Source organism: Aristolochia californica, unplaced genomic scaffold (genome assembly GCF_029961685.1).
Source record: "Aristolochia californica isolate CCGP_79_NKW_82.1479 unplaced genomic scaffold, dmAriCali1.0.hap1 SCAF_4, whole genome shotgun sequence".
Taxonomy (NCBI): Eukaryota; Viridiplantae; Streptophyta; class Magnoliopsida; order Piperales; family Aristolochiaceae; genus Aristolochia; species Aristolochia californica.
The window spans coordinates 40,990,412-41,014,836 of NW_027182103.1; the positions used below are offsets into that span (position 1 = coordinate 40,990,412).

A 24,425-nucleotide genomic window follows, 5' to 3' on the forward strand; every position below is an offset into this window, starting at 1 on the left:
CCTACATCTTGTAAGGTGATGACCATCTCATTGTAGGCTAAGTGGAAAACATTAATCTCAATGTGTCACCTCTCCACAAGTACAATAACGAGAGTATAATCTAATTTTCTCTCTCCGTTTTCTTGTTCCAAAGACTGCCTATAGAAGGCCGTGAGGAGCCCACATCTACGAGCAGATGCGAAGCGAAGGCCGTCACATGGTGCGCACAGGGGGTTCAACTCCTGCTGGACAGCGCGAGCAAATATAGGCGTTCGACGTATCCGGGTTCCTTGGGCCGCCACCACCTCTCCCACGCATCAAACATTTCTTTCTGAGCTTCTCTCCTCGAGGTTTCTCTGTTTTTTCTGATCACGCATCTCTCGAGATTCATACTGCTCCTCTTCTGAAACGTCTAAGCTTGTTTTTTTTTTTTTTTTTTTTTCTCAATTTTGACGCAGGCTTATTCATTTTGAAATTAAATGATCAACGGTGATCCGTAATTGGGTCAGATGGTTTACTGTTATTCGGATTAGAAGATGAAGCAATCTTGACTGCACGCGGGTTCAGATTGATGTTTCTTGACGAAAAACCGGCTAAATCAGTGACTAAAGATGGTTCTTAAGTCCATCTTTATTCCAATCTTGTAGCTATTTGTGGTTTATGATTGAACCGAGAGAATGAAATACTGAATTAATCGCATGCAACTGGTTTTCATAGTACTCTGTAACTTAATACGCTTCAGAGCTAGTTATTATGAAACACTGAGTAGGAAGCAAGAAATGTCGGTTTGATGGGACATAGTTCGAAGAAGAAGAAAGGAGGTAGTGGTCGGAAGAATAAGAGGAGGGTCCAATCCAAAGAGAATCCGTCACTTGCCGACGATGATCCTAATCTTCTATCTGAGGAGATCATTGCACTGTAAGTAGGCTCCTTCGAATATCTACCGAAGTTAGTACAGCACTCTCGTTGTTTGGTGAAATCAATCCATATGTGCAGTTTGCTTGTTGGGGTACGTGGACTCTAAGTAATGAGAATCTAAATTGAATCACTGAAAGTAAGACAACTAAAATTTCTGTGAAATAATCATCTCTGGTTGGATTCTTTCCTTCTAAAAAAGATCGCTGGGCTGGTTTGCCCCAAAAGGATAATCTACACACATTCTGTGAACTCTGAAAGTTGAAATTGTTAAAGCCAAGTGAACCTTCTGGCTGCAACGGAATGTTATTTTACAATGCTGTGGTACTTAGATGGGGATGCTTGCTGTAACGTGTTTATGAAGTAGGGTTTTTAGTAACAATTCTGATTGCTTTACAGGAGTGCTATATTTCAAGACGACTTCAAACTTATTTCAGAGCCACCTCACGCACAATTCATAATAGCTCTTCGGTAATGGTTGGATTGTAATACCTGAATTGGTTAAACTAATCTATAGAAAGTATGAGCGCTTCTTTGCTAATCTCCACATAATTCAAATCTCGACAGGCCACACTTCAATTATGCAGGTGCAGAAGATCTTAGTGCTGCAGCTTTCCTTCAAATAAGGTTGTGAATTTTATGGTTGAATGTGTAGCTCCTTTAAATGCAGACCCTTTGTCTTTCTATCTCTTCCTCTTTTCATTTTTCCCATTTATTTATGTATTTATTGTTTTATTATGTTTTCCAAACAGATGCTTCCCAGGGTATCCCTACAAATGCCCAAAATTACGAATAATTCCGGATAAAGGCTTGTCTGAGGATGACATAGAGCACCTTCTCTCTCTGCTTCTCGATCAGGTTAGTTGAAGAATCTGAACTGTCTGTGAATCGCTCGCTACTAAATTTTTCCAAGAGATTATTGTCATCTATTAAGATATCTATATTCAATAGTTGCTACAACACTGATCTTGAAAAAATAATTTTGAAAATCTTTTTAATCATCCAAAAGCAGCACTCCAAGGTGAATCATACAAATACAAGAAGTTTATTACCTTCTTGTTTTTATTTTTCAATCTTATACATTTGGTCACATACTGTCATCATTCTTTAAGGCAAATTCCAATGCTCAAGAAGGCCGTGTGATGATTTTCAATCTTGTGGAGGCTGCCCAGGAGTTCCTATCGGAAGTTGCTACGGAGGTTGGATCCGGCAAATCTGTATGTGATTTTTTTTCCTTCCATGCAGAGTATTTGAGTGGATTTTTAACTGGGAAAGAATGCTTTAGGTTGTTGACAGTTAAAGGAACACTTTTTCCTAGTTTGGATAGTGATTCATATTTATTCATGCATGATAGGTAGAAGCTGATAAAAGAGAAGAGTTGGTTGAAGAGAGTGTGATAGTTGGTTGTGATAAGAAATATTCTTCTGGAGAGCATTTTGTCTATGGTTTGATTGATCTTTTCACTGACTTGAGTGAGGATGGGAGTTCCTGGGATCAGAGCATTATTAAAGATAATCTAGGCAGTATTTCTCATAGCCAGACATTTTCTACTGATAGAAGCACAGTGGGGGGTTCCTTGGCACATGCCTATGTCTTGGGTAAATCAAAGCTTGATGAAACTAGTGTTTTGAATAAACATTTCTCTCAAAGCACAAAGCCTGTGATACTATCTGATGCTCCAAAGCCACAATCTATCATAAAACTAGATGCAGTCAATGAAGGTAATGAAGATGATGGCCAGAACAGTTCTACTCACTCAACTACCTCTTTGGAGGAAACAACGAAGAGCCCAAACCATGTTGTTCAAGTCAAGGTACATCAGTTGTATGCTATATTTCATTCAGCATTTTTACCGTATTATACTGTCTAGAATTGTTTATGCATCACTTTAAACCCTAAATTGGTCCCTTATAAATTAGAAATACAGCTATCGACATGAAAAATTAATGAAAAATTTCCTGCTGAATTTTGTCATGGATGGAATATTCTAAAAGTTTGCTGATTTTGGTATAGTTCTATCTTTCAGCAGGAGTTTGTGTTCAAGAAGAAAACAGATATTTACAATGGTGATGATGATGATTCTAACAATGACGATGATTGTGAACATAGGGCTTCACTACCGTCAGAGTCTGGGATACGGAATGAAATATCTCAGATGCCAGCGAAAAAGGATTTAATTGTGGTATGTGTTCTTTCCCTTAATAATTTTTATGTAAATTGAAGAGGTTAATTGGGTTAATATTACTTAAAGCTGACATCAAATCTGTTGTAAAATTAGATTCATCTGCTTCGCCTTGCTTGTTCTACTAAAGGACCATTAGCAGATGCTTTGGCAGAAATAGCATCAGATCTGCATGATTTGGGGGTAAAGTATTATGTATTTATACCAAGTTGCGGCAAATTGTTTATTCTAAGATTAATACAATGTTTTAATGTTAATGATTTTATCAGATAATTTCAGAATGGGCAAGAAATTTGACTACTGAGCCATCATTAGTCTTCAGTCAAGTTTTTGATGAAGTTTTCAAGCAACATATGGTTGGTCGTTTCTACATAATTCCAATCTTTTGGATTTCCGCCTTCTCTTTGCATTCCATGTAGAAGACCCCCTAAAGTTCATATATGATGATATTGAATAGGATTCATCCCTGGTCTCCCAGTTTTGGAAAGCTACTGCTGATTTTGGTGGAGAGAAATCATCATCCTTCCCAAGTTCACGGTATCTAAATGATTTTGAAGAAGTATGTTCTCTTGGTAAGATTCCACACTTGACTTTAATGACTCTACTACAGCCATAAAAGTGTTAGCATGGGTGATAGTCCCACATTGGAATGTCACTTAGGAATCTTCTAGTTTATGAGGTGGGGCAATAGACCTCTAAAATAAATAGTCATTTTAGAATGGACCTGGACCTTGCTTTAACATGGTATCAAAACCAATTTCCAATCTCATAACGAGCAGATTCTTAAGTCACATTCCAATGTAGGACCACCACCCACCCACCCAGACACCCCTTCTCTTGTCTAAGCCTGACAAAATGGGCTTGGGACATGGATTATACTGATGCAAGTTCAAAGCAAACAGACAAATGGGCTTGGACTCGGGCCTAGCTCTGATACTATGTTAAAGTAAGGTCTAGATCCATCTAAAACTGACTAACCATTTTGGAGGACTATTACCCAACCTCACGAGCCATTGATTCCTAAGCCACATGGTGATGTGAGCCTGCTAACAATGTTAACTATCACCTATTCCTAAACCGGACCTGTTGAGGTAGTCAGGTCTGGTCTAATCTGGTGCAACTGTGTCCAATCAGTGAGGTGTTGATGTCAGTATTTTTACAAAAATATTGGTGGAAGAATCCTCCAATTTGCAAATTACAGAGGGTGAGTGGGGCAGAGGGGGAGGGGAATGGAGGGATCCACCGCCCTCCATGCTGTCGTATCAGGCTGCCTGGTTGGGTCACTAGGGTCACTGGTTTAACTGGAAAACTGACCGGGTCAGCCAGGTCTTCCTCTTCCCGAGTCTTACAAACCCTAAGCCGGACAAGGCGAATCCAGTTTGGATTTTATATAGAGATGTATGTATATATCTCTTCCTTTTCCCATGTTTTCTTTTTTCCTTTATGTTTCTTCGATGAAATTAGTACTGTTCTTGAAATTAGTACTTGTTTCTTAAACATTTTTCTTTTTGTTTTTTTGTTATGTTTTTTTTTTTTTTTTTTGAAATGATGCTGAATTTTATTATGAGAGCTCAAATGAGCAAATTACAAGAGGGGAAACCTTCCCAAACAATGAGAGATTGCTAGGAGGTTCCGAATTTAGCCAATTTATCAGCCAAAGAATTGGTTGATCTAGGAACGAGGTTCCAATTACAATGAATGGATGACACAATGTCAGCAAATACAATCAGTGATTGGACAGTGGCGCCAAGGAGGGGAGCTATCTTTTGAACACCAGCTAATCACAGTCTTTGAGTCGCCTTCGATAATCAGCTTGCCATGAAGCCGCTCTTTAAAGATTTGGAGGCCGAATTGAAGAGCACTCACTTCAGCAGTATTTGACTCAGCAATACCCACCGACTCTGCATAGGATAGAATAGGATCTCCATTGTTGTTTCTGAAAACACCACCAGTTCCAGCCGGCCCAGGATAGCTTAAAGCACTGCCGTTAAAATTGAGTTTGGTGTAGTCGTAAGGGGGAGGATCCCAAGTGGCCATAACCGGATTCTTACAGGGCCCGCCATGTCCGCAATCAAGCCCCAATTTTCTCGAAGGGAGACACCTGATAGAGAAGCAAACTTCTTCCTAGAATGTAGCCAACTTGAGATAAGGCCCACTGTCTGGGAAGTTATATTATCCGGGTTGATAGCCTTGGAGTTGAATCTCCGGTTGTATCGCTCGAGCCATATACACCATGGGACATGCGCAAGGCATGCCAAGAGAATTATCTTGCCCAACTGAGGAAGGCATATCCCCATAACCATCTCAACGGTTCCGAAAAGGTCCTGATGTAGCCCCATTTGGAGACTAATCTTCTGAAATATCTTCATCCAAACTTGCCAAGAAAAGTCACAATGTAAGAGAACATGCTGGACTGTCTCGTCGTACACACCACAAAGGGGACAAGTGCGATCGGGGGCTGTGTAACCTCTTTTATGGAGGTTGTCAGAGGTGAGGATCTGTTCCCTGATGGCCATCCACACAAAGAATTTGATTTTACTAGGTGCTGTAAGCTTCCATACCAGGTTTGCCTTGTGCTCATGCATGTTGTAATCTTGTTTTCTAATGTGAGAGTAGGCGGATGCAACTATGCATTGGCCATTAATGCTGGGCTTCCATGTCAGTTTATCAACTGCATGCTCACGAATAGTAGTTTTGCCGAGTCTGGAGAGGAGAGAGCAAAAAGCTGTAGTTTCCTCATAATTTAATCCCCGTGAAACGAAAGACTCCATGAGCGATCTCTCCAAGAATCAACCACTGAGCAAGAGAGGTCCCTCGCCACCTTAGAGAGCCCTGGGAAATCCTCGGAGAGGGGGCAGGGGCCGCACTATTCATCCGACCAAAAGAGGAGGGTCCTTCTGTTGCCTGTGTGAAAGGAAGTTGCATCTCTGAATATTGGGAGGAGCTTTTGAATTGATTTCCATATCGGGGATAGGAGGCGAGTAGCTCCATCCTCTCTCCACCAGGCACCCGAAGGTTGAAGATAGAACCTAACCATATCGCCCCATAGGCTGTTATGCTTGATGTTGAAGTTCCAGATCCATTTGAGCAAAAGGGCATTGTTCATCTCCTTCGTAGGCCGAATGCCTAAACCACCCCGATTGCGGGGCATGCAAATATCCTTCCAACTCACCAAATGATATCTGAATGTGTCCTCTAGTCCTCTCCAGAGGAAACGTCGACGGATGGTGTCAATCCTGTTGCAAACGGAGGCCGGACAGTGCATGAATGATAATAAATAGTTTGGTAGTCCTGCCAAACAAGACTTGAGGAGAGTGAGTCGCCCGGCAGTAGATAATAACTTGCTCCTCCAAGTAGCTAGCCTCTTCTCAAATTTCTCAATGAGGGGGGACCAAAGCGTCGCCGAAGGCCGAGAGTCAAAGAGTAGTAGTCCAAGATATGTAGCTGGCAAATTTCCCACTGAGCACCCCAAATAGTCGGCCATATCCTGAAACACCGGTGAGTCGATATGATTGCCTAGGAGGGTTGTTTTCTTACAGTTAATATTCTGACCAGAAACCAGTTCAAATAGTCCCAATACAGCACGTAGTTTTCGGATTTGATCAAAGGATCAGCACATCAAAGGCTGCACAGTCTGTCGTGGGGAGGAGCCAACCCAGATTTTTGGCCGAATAGATCAAAGATGATAGGTATTCCGCTACCACATTGAAGAGCAAAGGGGAAAGGGGGTCTCCCTGTCTGATCCCCTTGGATCCCTTAAAATAACCGCATGCTGTTCGATTGAGAAGAACGGAATAACTTGCAGAGGAGATGTAACTTTGATTCCAGAAGAGCCATTTTTCCCCGAATCCCATCTTTCCCAATAGAGTGTCCAAAAGCTTCCAGTTAACTCTGTCAAAGGCTTTCTCAAAATCAAGCTTTAGGATGAATCTGGGAAGCTTTAAAGCCTTAAAATGGTGGATGAGCTCGTGACATGCCATGACTGAGTCTAATATATTTCTTCCCTTGATAAAAACACTCTGGTCGTGATGAATGGCACTAGGGAGAACCGCCCTGAGGCGATTGACAAGGAGGTGCGCAAGCACCTTGTAGGCACTAGTGGTGAGGCTGACCGATTGAAAGTCAGAGGGAATTTTTGTCCCTTCTTTTTTAGGGATGAGGGCAATTAACGAAGCTCCAATGCTCCTATATCCGATGCCATGCTGATAGAACGAGTGGACCATGCAGGCAATATCGTCTCTGATGAAGGCCCAACATCGGCAATAGAATTCCCCATTGAAACCATCCGGGCCCGGAGCACGATCCAAAGGAAGACCCAATGTTGCTTTTTCAATTTCCTTACTGGAAAAAGGGAGCTCAATGAGTCTAGCTGCGGCCGAAGGAATGTCAGAGTGGACAGAACCTCTAGTTGTTTAGGTTGTATTGGCCAACCTCTTGACATCGGGAGTTCTGGGGCACGCCACGTCCCTCATCAAGATCCAAGCTGCCAATCAAGTCTGCAAATAGCCTCATGGAGGTAGTGATTCTCTAGGAGGGCGGGGATTTCTCGTGGCAGAAACGGGTAACATTGAAGTGTCCAGCAGGCATCAGAGTAATGGGCCACCTCTGACAAGTCCTCACAAGGTCATCCCAGAAGAGATGTCTCTCATGGTGTCTAGTAGGACCATACACACCCACAAGGCACCAAATGTTCCCCGATCATTTGTCTCTTAATTTGATTCCAAGGGAGTAAGTGCCACAGCAGCGATCGAGCACCTCAATGGTATTAGTGTCTCACACAATCAGAATGCCACCAGTTGATCTAATCGCATCCACAGAAATCCATCCAGGCTCCTTAAGAGCCCACAACTCACAGATATATCCAAGGGGCAGAGAAGCCGCCATGGTTTCTTGAAAAATAGCAACATTTGCCTTGGTAGAGGCAAGGAGGTCCCGAATTGCGGCACGACGATGATGATCATTGATCACTAGTCTTCTTCTTGGACATCTCAGACAGGTGGTTATCTTCCCTGAGGGGCCCCGTGTAGACGACGCCCATCACCTTGGCAAGTTCCACTATCTGTGCCCAGGTTTCTGGGTCAAATTTTTGTTGTTCTATCTGAAGAGAAGCCACATACTTTTGAGCTCTTTCACCCGTCTTTGGAAAGATGAAGTCCCTATCTTTGGATTGCAGGGGTGTCTAGTAGTAGCACTGGGACCTTCCTAGAGAAGCTGTCTCGGATGACCTCTATTCCGGCACTGGTACGTGGCAAGGGGTGGAGGAGGAATTTTGGAGTGGGAATATCTCGGAGGTGGTGGAGGGGGAGAGTTTATAATTTGGGTGGTGGTTTGAGGGGTGTGAGGACTGTGGGATGGAGTTATAAGGGGGCCTGTGGGGCTTTTAATGGGGGAGGGGGAAGGAGGCGGTGTGGTTATTTCGGGGGGTAAAGTGGGAGAGTGAATGGCAGATAGGTATCTGGGGGTTGGAATAGATTCTATCAGGGATAATATTTGTGGTGGGTTGAGATGGATTGGTGGGTGGGTGGTATGGCAAGCCGGAGGAGGGGACAACCAAGGAGGCAGCTGGAATAGAGTTAGCGCTAGCTGTAAGACTAGCTGGTTCAGGACGCCTCTTCTGGGGAGAAGAGGTCGGGGTTGCTACTCTCAATGTGTGGACAGGTTGTGGAGAATCTCTGAATTTAGTTGTGGGACTCGAGGTCACATTTTTGAAATCTTGCATATCTGCCAACTCGATACGAATCCAGAATTGGGCATTACCCATCATAATGCATCGAAAGTAGCGTCCTTCGTAAGGATGAATAGGATTGATGAGGATCTGGGCCTCATCAAGGCGATGTCAGTGCTCAATAAGGGGGTCCAGAGCAATTATGTCACCAAACTCCGAGATGATGCTCGTGAAGACCTCATTGTGCCGTAGTTCTGTCGGGAGGCCGGTGACTATAGCCTATTGCCCAAATTGACTGGAAGGAGTCGAGGGGAGCCATTCTAATATCCCAATGATGCCCAAGGGGGTGTGGGATGTGAGAGCAAGGGCCGCAGAAGACTCTTGTTGGGTTTCAAAGTGAACAAGCCAGGAATGGGGGTTAAGGTAAGAAATTTTGGGTGTGTAGGGGAGGTGAAGCTCACAGTCAGCCATTGAAGGATGTTGGATTTGACGATACTGGAGGAGGTGTGGACTAGGATAGAGTGGGTCAGAGATTGTCGCCCTCTATGGATTAAGTTGGAATGGATTTGGATGGTTTTAGATTTTTCTGAAGGAAGAAGGTGTGTAGGAATATGGTGATCTGAAAAGAGGTTCTGCATGGCTGGGTTAAGGGGGTTAGGGAATTTCGAAGGAAGGGGAGGGCTGGTTGGGGGGAGAAATGGGCTTAGAGGAGTGTTTTGTCGCTGGTGGGGCTTGGTTAAAAGTGAGGGGGGGGGGAAGGCTCGGGTGGTGTCGTTGGATTTGGGGGCTGCCCCTACCGGAGTCTGTGCCGGTGAGAGGCTCCGAATGGCTTCTTCGAACTCCTTCCAGCCAAATCCCGAGTTGGTGGCCTCGGGAATATAGATCTTGGCGAGCACTGTTGAGCCACGCCGATGAACGACATGACACTCTCTTTGTCCTCGAAAGGAGCTCACCGATAGGAAGAAAATCGAATCGTGTTTCCAAAGTTCATGGGTTCGGTTAGCTTTGTTCACGACTCCCTGGAACTGAAGGATGAAGCTTGAAGTGGCCTCCATTGGAACACAAATGAAGGAGATCTTCGATCCGACGACAGAGGAGATGTGCATCACCTGTCAGGAGCTCCGGGCGACTTTCTCTACTGTAACTCTTGTGTTTTCCGTAACTAAAACGGAAAAGGGGATTCCTTTTCTTTCGCCGGGAGATCGTCTTCCAGCTGGCGTCAAAACCTTCCATAGGAGGTTCCGTTGGCTCGTCAGAGGGAAAGTTCAAGGTTTCTGAGCGTCTGGATTGATCTTCTTCTGGTTCGTAATTTTTGTGTCTTCTTGGAAAGTCAACTTCTTTCCGTCGATCGGCGTCGGAGAAGGAGTCTGCATCTTTACTGGAAGTATGCCGTCGAGGGTTCCGGTCACCGACCGCGGGGATGGTGACTGGAGAAAAGTCTCTGATCATTTTTGAAAATCGGCTCACGTTAGCACATTCGAAGCTAACGGTGCACGTTACGCATTTCACCGGCGCACGATACGCATCGACCGGCACACATTATGCGTAACGTTATTTTTCTTGCCGAAATCGCCTCTCTCTCCCTTCTTGTTAAAATTTTTTTATTTTATTTATTTATTTTTTTATTATTTGTTCTTACCACCATCATATTGGTTGCAGGTCATGGTGGTTTTGGTCATGTTATGTTGTGCAAAAATAAACTAGATGGGCGGCAATATGCAGTGAAGAAGATTCAACTAAAGGATAAAAGTTTGCCTGTCAACGATAAAATTTTGAGGTAAATTTTCTGTTGGGATTTGTTGATGAGGCAACATCATGTTATACACACATTTTGTTTGTGGATTCTTCTAGATATATTGATAACAATCAAGATAAATTTATCTTTCTCCTCAGATGCGTCAAGTAATTATTTCTTTCATATGCCAACTTTCCGTGTTGCATTATCTTTCTCTATGTGACACCCCATCAAGTAGACCAGACATGCGGACTACACCCCCTTTACCTTAGCCAGACTTGAACCCGATACCTCACATTAGAAACCGCTCAGTGTGGCCATTGAGCCAAAGCTCAAATCCACAAACTACATTTTATTTTGATTCTTCGGAAGCATTAATCTAGTGGAATTTGCCCCCTTTTGTCTTATTGTCCATCTTCCATGAAAGAGTTTAGAACTAGCGTAACTCCCAAGTCCCAACACCTCACTACCCAAATGGAAAAGTCAGCTACTAATTATCTGAGAATCAATGAAGCCAAACAAAATTGTGGAAATTAAATAATAATGGTATTTACGGTTCTAATGTTAAGTTGATCACTTGGGTGGCCTGCTGTCCTCATACATAATTCTCTTTTTATGCTGTAAACAAATCTCTATTTATCTAGTTCAATCTTTAACTGTCGAATCTTGTCTTTCAATATTAAAAGAGGGAACGGTGGATGGACCTAAGTCTACCTGCGGTTAGCTGTCCTCAAGTCTTCCACTTTTAGGAACATTACATTTGTTTACAGGATTACCTTTTACTTCACTATGACAACATTGTCATTATCTTACATTTAAAAAAAAACATTGTCATTATCTTCGTTTTATTGTTAAAAGTGATAAAAAATAAAAAAGACTAAAATGGACATTAATCATGGACTTAGGAAAAGAAAAAACTATAGAACAAAATCTACCAAATTTTAATTATTAAATATACATCTTCATAAAATAGAAAAGGGTGTCATTTAAAAAAAAAAATAGAAAAGGGTCCACCTAACTTGTATGGACTTAGGTTCATATTCCTTTTGTCCATGTTAAAATGTCAATGTGCTGAAATATGGCATTTGGTCTCTTTCTATTAGTCATTCATATCTCAAAATCAGCATTTGAAAAAAAAAAGTCTATATTTTTGTCAAATTTGTTGATGTGTGCAAACTATGTCAAGGTGCTCAGGGAGGTAGCCACTCTTTCTCGTTTGCAGCATCAACATGTTGTCCGCTATTATCAGGTAAGTGTTTTATATGCCATCTCAAGTTTTCCACAGTTCAAAAGTTCAGATTGCATGCAAGCTGAAGATTGAATTTTTATATCAACTTCTTCTTATGTCAATTTTTCCATTTGCTTTAGATTCATGTGGAATTCTTATCTTATGGGTGCAGACGTAAAAATTGTTTAATACAGAACTGCAGATTTATAACGATTGAAAAGTATATGTATATTTATGAAGAAATGCAACCAATTTCTATTTCTTCTTGTCAGGTTGTTCTCTTAGGTTTTGTTCTCCATCATCCCTATTTTGAGTCTTAGTATGATTTTGCTATTTAGTGAAGACTCCTCATTCTGCCAAAATTTGCTATTACTTGTGATCATTGTAAGGATTATTATGAACTTCAATGGTTGCTAATAACTTCAAAACATGCTTATATCAAATGCACATTTGTCTTGTTATTTGCACCTTGAGATGCTTGATGCACTAATTGAAGATGTATCTTTTGGACTGAAATGAAGATAACTTGTACTATGACTTATGTTATTTGTTTTCTCAAATTTAATCCTCATAGCCATAGTCATACCATCTTTGAGGCTTTTATTACCTTTATTGGTGTATCTTAGTGAAATATGAAAAAAGTGAAAAGTTCCAATGCTTAAGAATTTCTATGCTGATCTAATGGATGTTGCCTTGTATGTAAATGCAGGCTTGGTTTGAAACAGTGGTTGGTGGGTATCATGGTGAGTCAACATTAGGTTCACAAAGTGCATGGAGCTCTACAGGCAGCTTTAATGTGGCAAATTCAGCTAATGCTCTTAGCGTGGAGCATAAACTCGAATCAACTTACCTCTTCATACAAATGGAGTACTGCCCTCGGTATGACTATTGCAGAGTTCAGTTCTTTATTATTATGTCACTATTAAGGCTGTATATATGCTCACTAATTGGGGATGATTGGTTACTTTTCTTTTTGAATTTTATTAATGCTATCAGTATTTTCCAAATGTTTTCTTTGTTTACTCCTGCATTTCAGGGGTTCTTTTTTTTGTGGCATGTCTTGATAGATAATTTAGACTATATTTCTTCGTTTAGAAGTGAAATCATTATGTGCTATGTGGGGTCCCTTTGTTAAGCTTCTTCTTTGCAAGCTGACAGACTACTTAATAAACTAACAATAATACCACATATTTTCTACCTCTCTATTTGTTTTCATCTTCGCAATTCATATATTATGACAAACTTTCAATGTCAGTTGTCCAGGAACCATCTTCCCAAGGACTAAATCCACTTTGTTTCATCAAAATTCTTCTCTCTTTTCTGAAGGGAATCAACTTATCTATAATTTCTGAAGTAATTTCATAGTTCGTAACATTGGCTTTTTGGGAGCTTCATTTAAATTGTTAATGCTATTACGAAGCTTTTAAAAAATCTAGTGAATAATTTTACTTTTTGTATCTGTACAAATTACATTTTCTAGTGGCAGTTCTACTAATGCATTTGCTCATTGTTAATGGTGGTATGAAGGACCCTACGCCAAGTATTTGAATCATATACGGGTCTTTTTGACAAGGAAACCACATGGCATTTGTTCCGCCAAATTGTTGAAGGCCTAGCTCACATTCATGGACAAGGAATCATCCACCGTGACTTGACACCTAGTAATATTTTCTTTGATGCTCGCAATGACATAAAAATTGGTGACTTTGGCCTGGGTAAGCTTCAGAGTTTGTTCACTTTTTGTTTTTTTGTTTTTTAATCTGAACAAGATCTTTTTTATTTCTAGTGTTTATTGAAACTCTACATGTTAATTACTCAAAAATTTCTTCCTTAATTAGGGTAATTAGAATTTTCATATTGTCTTATTTTGGTAGTCATTATGAGCATGTGTAGTTCATGATTGTTTTCTTGTTTCAGCACAATCCATACTTAATTCTTGTTAAGGAATAGTCCCACATGGATTAGTGAGTACAAATATCTTGAGTTTATTAGTTGAGAAAAAGGCTTCCTAAGGTAGCTAGTCATTTTGGGATGGGCCTTGGACCCAACTTAACATGGTATCAGAGTAAGTACTCATATGTGGGTCTGCACCTAAACTATTTACTTGTAGAGCCACAAAAGAGGGCCTACACCTAAACTATCTACTTGTAGAGCCACAAAAGAGGGCCTACACCTAAACTGCCTACTCCTAAATTATCCACTTGTAGAACCACAAAAAAAGGGTCTACACGTGAGGGGGAGTGTTAAGGAATAGTCCCACATGGATTAGTGAGTACAAATATCTTGAGTTTATTAGTTGAGAAAGAGGCTTCCTAAGGTGGCTAATCATTTTGGGATGGGCCTTGGACCCAACTTAACAATTCTCCATGGTTAAACTCTAGGAGGGTCACGGCTTTTAGCTCTCCTAATTTTTCTGAATAAAATTCTACATGATCGACCATTTATAGGCCTTTTCAAATACTGTCTACAGGCTTTCTCAGGAAAAAATAATGTCCTCCAGCCTGTATTATGAAGAGATTTTCCAAAGAAACAGGGCATTTGAAGCCCACAAAATGACTCTTCTTGGCAAAATTGTTCTTCCTTTATCTATTTTTGTGAACCAGCTTAACGGAACTATGTGTACACTTTACTGTTTTCTTTCTTTAACTCTTTTACATACATGACATGGGTGGAATATGTGCTTATTATATATATATATATATATATATTTTTTTTTTTTTTTTTCATTTTATAACTTCATAACTATAACCTTTGCCATAGATAATACTGATCAATTTTGACACAAATCCTGAATATTAATTAGGAATATGACACATTATCTAAGTTCAGTTGTAGAGACACTGTTGGTAACCTGCATCTACATATGTATTTCCAATGACTTTAATACCTCAAGATCTTGGAGATGGTATGTTACTGATCAGCGATGAGGTTGGACAGCCCTAGCCACATTATGACAGTTTGAATTGAAATTTATTAATTTCAATGTGAAGCACAAACCAGTTGAAACCATCATGTGGTGTGCTCCAACTGTATCTTGCATGCCTGCTTTTGGCTGGTTGACAACCTGGCAGGCTATGCCTTCAAGATATGACTTTCAGGAAACATATGGTCCAGCAATAGTTTGCAATTTGTTGGGTTAGCTGGATATGACTAAAAAAAAAAAATTTCAGTTAAATGTGCACTTGGTTAGTTTATATTTCATTAGCGAACATATTTACTTTCTCTTGCTGAAGAAGCGTACTGTGCAAAGTCATATTGTAAGCTGCCTACTCATTTAGGGTTCATAGTTGAACAGGTTCTACTTTCTTGCCCACCATTTAAATGGGCTATGGTTCTAACTTTTCTACTTCCCATGTTCAGCCAAGTTCTTAAAGCTGGAGCAGTTGGATCATGATCCATTCTTTCCTACTGAGAGTACTGGAGTGTCAATGGATGGAACTGGTCGAGTAGGCACTTACTTTTATACTGCACCTGAAATTGAGCAGGGATGGCCACAGATCAATGAAAAGGTTGAAAATTAAGACCATCGACCTAGCCTGTTGTATGTACTCAGAATACTGAATGGACCCCTAATTCTTTCTTCTTGTGTGTAGGTTGACATGTACAGCCTAGGGGTTGTATTCTTTGAACTATGGCATCCTTTCTCAACTGCCATGGAAAGACATGCTGTTCTTTTAGATCTGAAGCAGACAGGAGCTTTGCCTCCTGCTTGGGTTGCAGAGTTTCCAGAACAGGCTTCCTTGTTGAAGTGCTTGATGTCTCCCAGCCCATCTGATCGTTTATCTGCCAAAGAACTACTGCAAAATACATTACCTCCTCGAATGGAAGATGAATGGCTAAATGGTAAATATTTGTTTTTGAAGATATTTGGCCAAAACTATTGCTCTTGCTAGGATTTGGTCCAGGAAACAACAGAAAGTTATTAACCAATCTCTTGACTTAGTGCTAGATAAATTTTCTGCCTTGAGCCCTAGATGTGTTTTAGGTGATAGCATTCTATTCTAAGAGTAATTTCCACGTTTACAATCCACTTAAATAAAGCTTATTTTTGACCTTTAACGTGGAAATTAAGACCCTGTTTACCTTAAAACACTGAATTGATCATTTCTGTTGACAGATCATATTTACTGCTTAAATTGAACATTTAGACATTTCGGACATAAGAAGATCTTTTGCGTGTAAATAACTGAGAAGCGCCCTTTTTCTCAGGTGGAAAATACCACCAAAGTATTGATCTAATAGTGATCTAGACCAACTTACATGATGAACTGACAGTATGCAACCCCGTGCAGGTTATGCTGCTGACATGGTTTTAGTCGATTTGTTCTTTTAGATTTTGTGATATTGCTGCTGGATGAAAACAAACTCCCTAGTCTATAGTTGTACATGCTTCATGTTTTAGGTAAAGTAGAGTTATTGTGTGTGAGACATAATAGTGTGGGAGAGGAAGTCTTGAAGGACTCTCTTGAATTTTGCAGGAGAGAAAGTGTGGGAGAGATTAGGATTTATTGACCCCTCTATTTATAACTTAATAGTATTAAAAATTACATCTATGTCCTTACCCCCCCTTAAACTCTATAAAACTATTTTCTACAAGAAACGACTTTCCTAGAAAATAATCAAAATTACATAAACTTTAATTACTACTTCTAACACTCCCCACAAGCTAGGGCATATAGCTTCCGTTCGTTACAAAATGTGTCGCACAGTTCCCATTTTAAGAATAAGAAAAAAAGGAATACAAAATTAAAGAGTAAATTGTTCTTCAAAATTCGACGATTAAATGCTGACTTATCACTGCTTTGTGGCCTTTATGCCGTCTTCGACTTCTTTGTGGCCTTTATGTGGTTTTCGACTTCTTTGTGGCTTTATCTTTTTGAGCTTACACTTGTAGAACTTGGACATAACTTCATCAATAGTCTTCCTTCCCCTCAACCGAGGGAATACGTGCCAATGATCCCTTGTTTGATCATAATAGAAACTCAAGATACTTTAGTGTCATCTTCCTCCATCTCCCCTTGAATAACAAACCTCCTTTGGATAAAATAAACAAACAAATATTAGAGAAGACAAGGACTCTCACAACCCTAACTAGATGGCAAAACCCAAGAAAAGAGTAGAAGAAATATGGGTGACAAAAATAAAAAAATTTGAATTCTACACAAAGATGCTTCCATACACAAAATAATAATAACAATCACTAAGCCAAAAAAACCAGTTACTCTTGGATGGTGTTGGGTTGAGCCCGGTTCCATCTTGAAATGACTATCCACTTAGGAGTCCTATTTTTTGATAAAGCACTTAAGAGTCCTATTGCTCCATCTTATAACCCAATTGTTTTTTTTTAACCAATGTGGGACTTTTTTCCACTTAACACATAATAGGCCTACAGTGTGTCCACAACACACAAACAACCTAGCTTTCAGCTCATGGAGCCCACACAACACAAAGAACCTAAGGAGCGCATACTGGGCTTCGCCTGACATACACAACCTGTTCTGATACCATTGCTGGGTTGAATCTGGTTCCATCTCAAAATGACTAGCCACTTAGAAGACCTGCTCAACATGACAAAGCTTCTCAATCTAGTACTTTTTTCCACTCAATAGATGGCAATAGGAAACGTACTTCAGGACAATAATAAAACCTACTAGGGGCGATTATAAGTCACTCATCAAGGGTACAATTACCCATTAAATATCTAAATAAGAAGACCAACCTAGGGAACTCAAACAAAGGAAATGACACACTTAATCATGGCCGAATTCCACATAAGTAAAACGCTTCCTGAAGATCCATTGGCATTAATGGCTGTCTATCTTATATTTGAATTTCCCCAAATATCATGAGCAATACGATCATTAATAAGAGAGATTTTTCGTTTCTGGCAAGATGGCCAAAGATATCTTATTTGCAGACAAATTATTACATATAAATGCTATTTTCCTTTGATTGCCTACTTCTCAAACATTCGATGAAAGAACAATCATTTTTTTTTTTTTTTTGGTTTGACTTCGGTCTTCTTCTTCACACCAATGATATCAGCCAAATCCATCATTTGCTTCCAAGTATCTTCATCATACTTAGTGTTTTTCAGTTTGCAAGGCAGCAATAAAATCTTGAGATCTTTCTCCCGAGGGTGGGAAGATAAGCCGTCCAGAAATAGGGACTTCTGGAAATTGATTTGTAGTGTTTGACTCGCCTTGTATGAATCTTCTTTGTTGCCCTCGGTTTCTCCTCTAATATGTAACCATTAAATGTGTTGATTGTTCTTCAAGAGCACCATTGATCTCCTGATTTATCGCATTGTTTTGGGTAATTGGAGATGTTATAGATTTTTGAGTCAGAAAGATCATAACCATTATCCAGATTAGTGGAAGATAAAGGGGATACCATTAGGAGCCGGAGATATTGTTAACTGATGATCCTTTACTGCTGTAATGGAAGGATTCAGCCAAGAAATCAGAGCTGTTTCAGAATTGAGAACTTTGATATCCATTTCAGAGCTTTCTGAGTCTGGTTAATATAGTAAGCAGCATTGAAGTCGAGTAATTGTAGAGCATCTTTTGGAGTCTTCCCGTTTTGTCTTTCATCATCGATAACAGGTAGGTGAAATGAATTTGGTAATATATTGAAATCACTCGGATGACCCATTTTGGTAGGTGCGGCGTTAAATGCTTGTTGACTTGGCAAACTGTCATCTCTGATAGCTAAATTGCTATGTCCATAATTGCATTGATGAGGCTTAATTGAAGGAATTACTGTTAGCAGGGAGGCAGGTAAACAATTCAAATTTGAATTGGAAAAGTACACTTTAGAGTTGTCAATACTAACCCCATTAATGTCGCCTTGATTTTGGTGAATTGAGTTGACTTAGATAGAATAATCTGATTTGGTCCTGGCTGAGTCAACTTGATTCGGTCTTCCTGGCCACTGGTCGGCAAGATGTTCAGAAAAAAGGAGTAAGGTTCTCCAAAAGAATCTAGATCCAGACATACTTGTTTTTGGATGAGATCTTTACCAGTGCTTTCTCCACCAGTGTTTTTTCTGGAGTGGCTAATATCTGAGCATAATCTAGATGAAACTGCATTTGTTGATTCGTCTATTTTCTCAAGCTTCCTGAAAATATTTGCTATGGCATGGAAAGTATCATCGTGCCAATATTCCAGAGGAAGACCATAGATTTTTAACCATTGACCGTTGGAAGAATTTGATGAAGGTGTTCATCCATAAAGATTGGAAATCCCGAGTTCTGAAGCAAGAGGAACATTCAAAGCTAAAAGTTTATCTTCTGAGTTTCGGAATGAGATAAGCCATGAAATGATTCCCTAAATAAAAAAAAATTGTGGAACATAGGATGACTGAAGGCGATCAGCAAATCATCTTAAAATCTGAAACTCCTTTTCAAGAACACAATTAACTTGAACTACAATAGTTTATGCTATTTTTTTATTTTTTTTGAAATAGTGGTGAGTTATATTAAAAGGCTCAAAAGAGCAAGATTACAAGGAGGGGGAACTGTTCCAAACAATGAGAGATTGTTGGGACGTTCTAAATTTAGCTAGCTTATTAGCCAAAGAATTGGCTGACCTAGGAATGTGATTCCAAGTACAAGAAATAGAAGATACAATAGCTGTAATAGATGAAATATTGGCCAATGCCACCAAGGGGGGAGGCTGAACTAGAGCACCAGCTAATGACCACTTTAGAGTCCCTTTCAATAATTTATGCTAATTTTTCACAGTTGTCATTCACAATCTGATCAGGAATAGAAATTTCAAAGGAGTTTTTTAGTGATTCAAAAAGCATATATGCAGTACTTGAGACATGGTCCTTTTCCTTCAGCTGAGGAGGAAAGTGGTGATCTGAATTTGAAAATGTTTTCTTTATTGGCTTTGTAGGCTCAAAGCTATAGAGATGAACTAATAATGTTTTCCATCCAACACCAATATTAGTAGATTCTGGGATATATAGATATAACCCATGATGGAACCGCACCCCCAGATCCACCAATCACTTGGCGGACTATCATGCTAAAAGGGGTTTATCCCTCCACTGCCTCGTTGTGGAGGATAGCCCATTGCGTTAGGTTGTCTGTCTCCTCTTGTTTTTGAATCAATATTCACTTGTTCCAAAAAAAAAGATATAACCCATGATAGTACCTTGTCGAATTTGTGTGATCTTACAATCTCTCCTTCCTCAATATTTGTAAGGCCGAGAAGTAAAAAACCAAAAACTCAGTGCATAATTCCTTCGTGAGATTTTTCTTATTACTCATATTTGTGACTACCTCGAATTGTTTGGAGAAGGAATGACAGGCATGAATTGGAATTGAATAAAAGACCGTTTCATACTAGTTCTAGCCGTGGGCCTTAAAATAGGCTCTTTTTGAGTATTGATTCTTCGAATGCTGAAGGATGAAGAGCCATTCCGGAAAAAAATTATTTACTGTCGCCCCAGGTGATGCATTGGCAGATTTTTTTTTTATGAAATATGAATTTATTAAGAGAAAAAAAAGGAGCTAACTCTTGACAACAAGAGATTGCAAGGAGGCTCCTTGCTTGGCTAAAGCATCAGCCACAAAATTCGCTGATCTCGGAATGAGAGACCAAAAATAATCAAAGAGATTAACAATATCCAGAATTTCAAAAAAGGCATCCCAATGGCGCCACGGAGGTGAAGAGGTATTCTCGCACCAACCGATCACCACCTTAGAGTCTCCCTCGATCAGGATAGGTCCGGAGTAATGATCGAGAAAAACACGAAGCCCATTAAGAAGACTTTGAAGCTCATCTGTCGTGGAGTCTGTAATACCAAGAGGCCCGGAGAAAGAGACAACCTGGTTCCCAAAAGAATCATGAATCACGCCACCATAACCGGCTAAGCCAGGGTTACCAAGAGAAGATCCGTCAAAGTTCAGCTTAAGGACTCCAGCAGAAGGCGGGATCCATTCGCAAATGACAGGAGGCTTCGAAGAGATGTGGAGCTGGACTAGGCTTCTCCAATTATTTCTAATGGATGATCTCGAGAAAGGGGAGAAGGCTTTTCTAGAGTGAAGCCAAGTAGCAATATTGCCTGAGATGGTGTCAATGACTCTATCTTGAGTGCTGGGCTTGGCATTGAATCTTCTTTGATTTCGCTCCAGCCAAAGACCCCAGGGGATGAATGCGGATAAAGCAAAGATCATCAATTTCCCAAGACCGGGGATAGGAGGAGTCCTAGCAAGCATACGACAGACAACTGTCAAGTCCTTAGGGAAGTAGAGTTGGAGCCCAATTTTGCTAAGAATCGACGTCCAAATCCCCCAAGAGAAAGAGCACAAAAGAAGCAGGTGGCTAACAGTTTCTTCCTATGCATGGCAGAAAGGGCAAATGGGGTCAACTTCGAGTTGGCCACGAATTCTGAAGTTGTCAGCAGAGAGAATCTTATTACGGCAAACACTCCACATGAAGAATTTTATTTTTGGGGAGGCGCTCAGACGCCATGTGAATTCTACTGCATGCATTGGCAGATGTATTGGCTCTCCTATTGTGTCTTACTACTCGCTGATCAGAGTTGTATTCTCTGGAGTCCCACGTATAACGTCTGCATCTGTGTATGAAGCCTCATTTTCTTTTTGTTGACGTTGAATCTGATTCTCCTCTTTGATTTTATGATTCTCGTTGCTTGGAGAATAGTTTCGTCTCCTTCCTTGAGTGCCCTGCCTTCTTTGCTCTTGATGTCTTCCTTCATCATCCTGACGTTCCCTCTCTTTTCTCCTCTCTCTCTCTCTCTCCCTCTCTCCCTCTCACTCATCGTTCCCCCTTATACATATTAGTTGGGAAGGGATCTTCTAATTTCATCTAGTCATTTTGGGAGGAACCAGCCAGCTTTAAGGTTAAAAATCAGAGCCAACTCAAGCCCATGTTTGTATTCTATGTGGCCATTGTGTATGTTCTTTATGCGCTAAGTCTGTATGTTATCCACGTTTGTGACAGGTCGTCTATATAGGTCCAAAGTGAAGGGGAGTGTTGGTGGGTAAAAAGAGAGTCCCCCTGTTCTGTGATTGTATATGCTCCAGATTTCAGGCTAGTTGTCTAAATTAAGAGTTGTTGCGTGTGGGAGAATAGTCTCAAATGAGTTTTGGACTTGAAGAAACTATGTGTTCATTAGTTGGAAAGAGATCCCTAATTTTGATTAGTTATTCTGGGAGGCATTTGCTTGTAGCTTGACTTTTGAACCTTGGGATTGTCATGTTTTCTGTATATATCTTAATTTTTTGCGGTTTTACGATAATAAATTGAATTGATGTTTTCTTTGTTGCTACCAGCATATTGAACTTACAAGTTTATGACCGTAAGAGTTCACTAATCTGCTTATGTTTCAACTGTTCTAGTCATAGTGAGATACACCTTTCAAAAAAATAAAATAAAATAGTGAGATATATCTTTTCTTTCTGAATCGGTAATTATAACCCTTTCCTTTCAACTATTTTTTTGTTCTAATGGGTGATTAGTAGAGACTACAAGTTGCGATATGAACTTGTGTTCTGGATTTAATCCAGTCTGAGAAATACTTGAAATGGGATGATCAGGATCATATTCTTGGAGTTGTAATCATACCCATGTGAACTTTGCACTAGAGATGAATTCTTTGTTATGTAATTTGCAGAAGCACTTGTATTTTACGTATTCTTACTGCTTTTGTTCAGACATTTTAAGAACAATACAGACTGCAGAGGACACATATGTTTATGATCGAGTTGTATCCGCTATCTTCGATGAGAGGAGACTGACAATGAAATCCAATCGTCAACATAGTGGGAGAGGGAAGATGAACAAAGAACAGTTCTTTATGCAGTACACAGAGTTTGACACCCTGCTTCGTGATAACATGGTTGAAGTTGCTAAGGATATGTTCAGGCGGCATGGGGCCAAGAGGATGGAGATAGCTCCTATGCATTTATTGGATGAAAATCAGCAATTGGATAGAAGATCTGTCAAACTTTTGACTAGTGGAGGCAACATGCTTGAGCTTTGTCATGAACTTCGCTTGTCCTTCACTGACTGGGTTGTAAGAAACCAGGTAACTTTTTTCCTTGAGAAAGTCTTCTACTAACAAGATTTCTCATCTAGTTTTTAATGGAGGATGAACCATGGGGGAGTTTGTGAAATTGGTATTTAGGTTCTTTTTTAAAATGGTATCATCCAATTTTTGGTCAGCCTTTTAGCATAATTATGCTTGCTCTTATGGTATTTGCATTTTTATGGCCTAGAATAATATAAGGCCATATGGTCAGAACAGAGAATGTGTAAGTATCTTTGGGATTATCATTTACTTTCCAACAGTCACATCTCTGGAAGCCTGACTCCTCTTTATTACTGTGGATTCAGAGTGATGTTTTCCTAACTGCTTCCTTTTAAGGTTTTCTGAGGTGGATGCTATGTGACTGGCAGATATTGTCTTTCAAGCGCTATGAAATATCATGGGTTTATAGGAGGGCAGTTGGTCATTCAACTCCTAATCGATATCTTCAGGTGGATTCATTATTACGGTTGGTTCTGTCTGTCCTACAACTGGATTAAAGGTACTTTCTATTTTCTCTAACCATAATTTTTTTTTTCAGGGAGACTTCGACATTATTGGGGGTGCAACTGCAGTCACTGAAGCAGAGGTTATTAAGGTTGTAAATCTGTTCTGATCCACTTGCTTTTACTGTTGATTTTCTTTTTCTTTCTGTGTCACAGTAAATTGCCTTCTATTCACTTGTACTTGCTTTGGTAGGTTAATACCGCAAAATTACATAAACAAAGTTGAGAGACGAGGCTAGAATGTAACCCAGCCACTGCCGTTTCAACTCTTGGAACTTATGGTTTTCAAGTTCCAAGGCAAGAACTTGAATCTGCAAGTGTTTTTTTTTTTTTTTTTTGCTTGCTGTAGGTAGCTCGAGAGAAGAAATCTAATGAAATTATTCTCAGCAAAAAAAGAGAAACTATGGTGCTCCAACAACCAAAAAGAAAACTGTAAAATTGAGTGAAAAAGAAGAAGAAAAAAAGAGAGAAGTGAAGGAGAGAGATGAAGGGAGATAGAACTGCATCAAAGTGGATTCTACTAATTGAGAGGCCTAACATGCTCCTACTGCCCCATGAGGGTTACTTGATTTTTTTCTTCTGAAAAACTGCCTAAGTCATCACTTATATGCCTGTATCAGTCCTAATTGTTGATGTTCTCTTGTTGTTTAGTTGTTCAATGTGTGGATTTGAAAATTTCTGATATGCTATTGCTTGGATGATAGTATCTCTACTGTATTATGACGTATTTATGCCCTAAATCTGAGATTTGTGGGGCTCACTTTATTTGCGGAGGTAGGGTTACAATTATAGGTAATTTGATGACTGAATATATTATTCAACCGTTGTATGTGTGCTGTTTTTGGATCAGCTAGTAAGTACAGTGGCTGAATCTAGTACGATTGTCGCTCCCTTTAAACCTATTGAAGGTTCATGGAGAAGTGATTCTAATTATATTCGGATTTTCTCAAAGCGTGATTGTTTCCTTGCAAACTATGGCTGGCTTCAACTCTATGGCGACGTGTTTGGCAAGGTCTTTAGCTGTGTTGGCTTTTACCATTGGCCAGTTCACCTCGACACCAAATTTGGGTGCTGGGGAAACGCCCCTTTCAGATTCGAAAATATCTGGCTGAGAGACAACTCCCTCATTTCTTCCCTAAAGGACTGGTGGC

At 40.0% G+C, this 24,425-nt stretch overlaps 1 protein-coding gene across 4 annotated transcripts in view; it reads left to right on the forward strand.

The window, feature by feature from the left end:
• The first annotated feature begins 225 nt into the window (after positions 1 to 225).
• Positions 226 to 24,425, forward strand: part of LOC137962389 (eIF-2-alpha kinase GCN2) — a 43,395-nt gene continuing 19,195 nt past the window's right edge. Inside the window, exons 1-20 of one of the 4 annotated variants that reach the window (XM_068809224.1) lie at positions 226 to 329; positions 438 to 897; positions 1,294 to 1,365; positions 1,462 to 1,521; positions 1,647 to 1,752; positions 2,007 to 2,111; positions 2,249 to 2,707; positions 2,921 to 3,076; positions 3,173 to 3,259; positions 3,346 to 3,432; positions 3,534 to 3,648; positions 10,401 to 10,518; positions 11,671 to 11,725; positions 12,414 to 12,583; positions 13,232 to 13,419; positions 15,065 to 15,213; positions 15,298 to 15,547; positions 22,395 to 22,768; positions 23,140 to 23,220; positions 23,310 to 23,366. In XM_068809224.1, coding sequence (XP_068665325.1) covers positions 770 to 897; positions 1,294 to 1,365; positions 1,462 to 1,521; positions 1,647 to 1,752; positions 2,007 to 2,111; positions 2,249 to 2,707; positions 2,921 to 3,076; positions 3,173 to 3,259; positions 3,346 to 3,432; positions 3,534 to 3,648; positions 10,401 to 10,518; positions 11,671 to 11,725; positions 12,414 to 12,583; positions 13,232 to 13,419; positions 15,065 to 15,213; positions 15,298 to 15,547; positions 22,395 to 22,768; positions 23,140 to 23,220; positions 23,310 to 23,366 — 2,817 coding nt within the window. In that variant the 5' untranslated portion in view covers positions 226 to 329; positions 438 to 769. The remainder of the gene's footprint in view (positions 330 to 437; positions 898 to 1,293; positions 1,366 to 1,461; positions 1,522 to 1,646; positions 1,753 to 2,006; positions 2,112 to 2,248; positions 2,708 to 2,920; positions 3,077 to 3,172; positions 3,260 to 3,345; positions 3,433 to 3,533; positions 3,649 to 10,400; positions 10,519 to 11,670; positions 11,726 to 12,413; positions 12,584 to 13,231; positions 13,420 to 15,064; positions 15,214 to 15,297; positions 15,548 to 22,394; positions 22,769 to 23,139; positions 23,221 to 23,309; positions 23,367 to 24,425) is intronic. The other 3 variants (XM_068809223.1, XM_068809221.1, XM_068809222.1) reach the window with 3 other exon arrangements.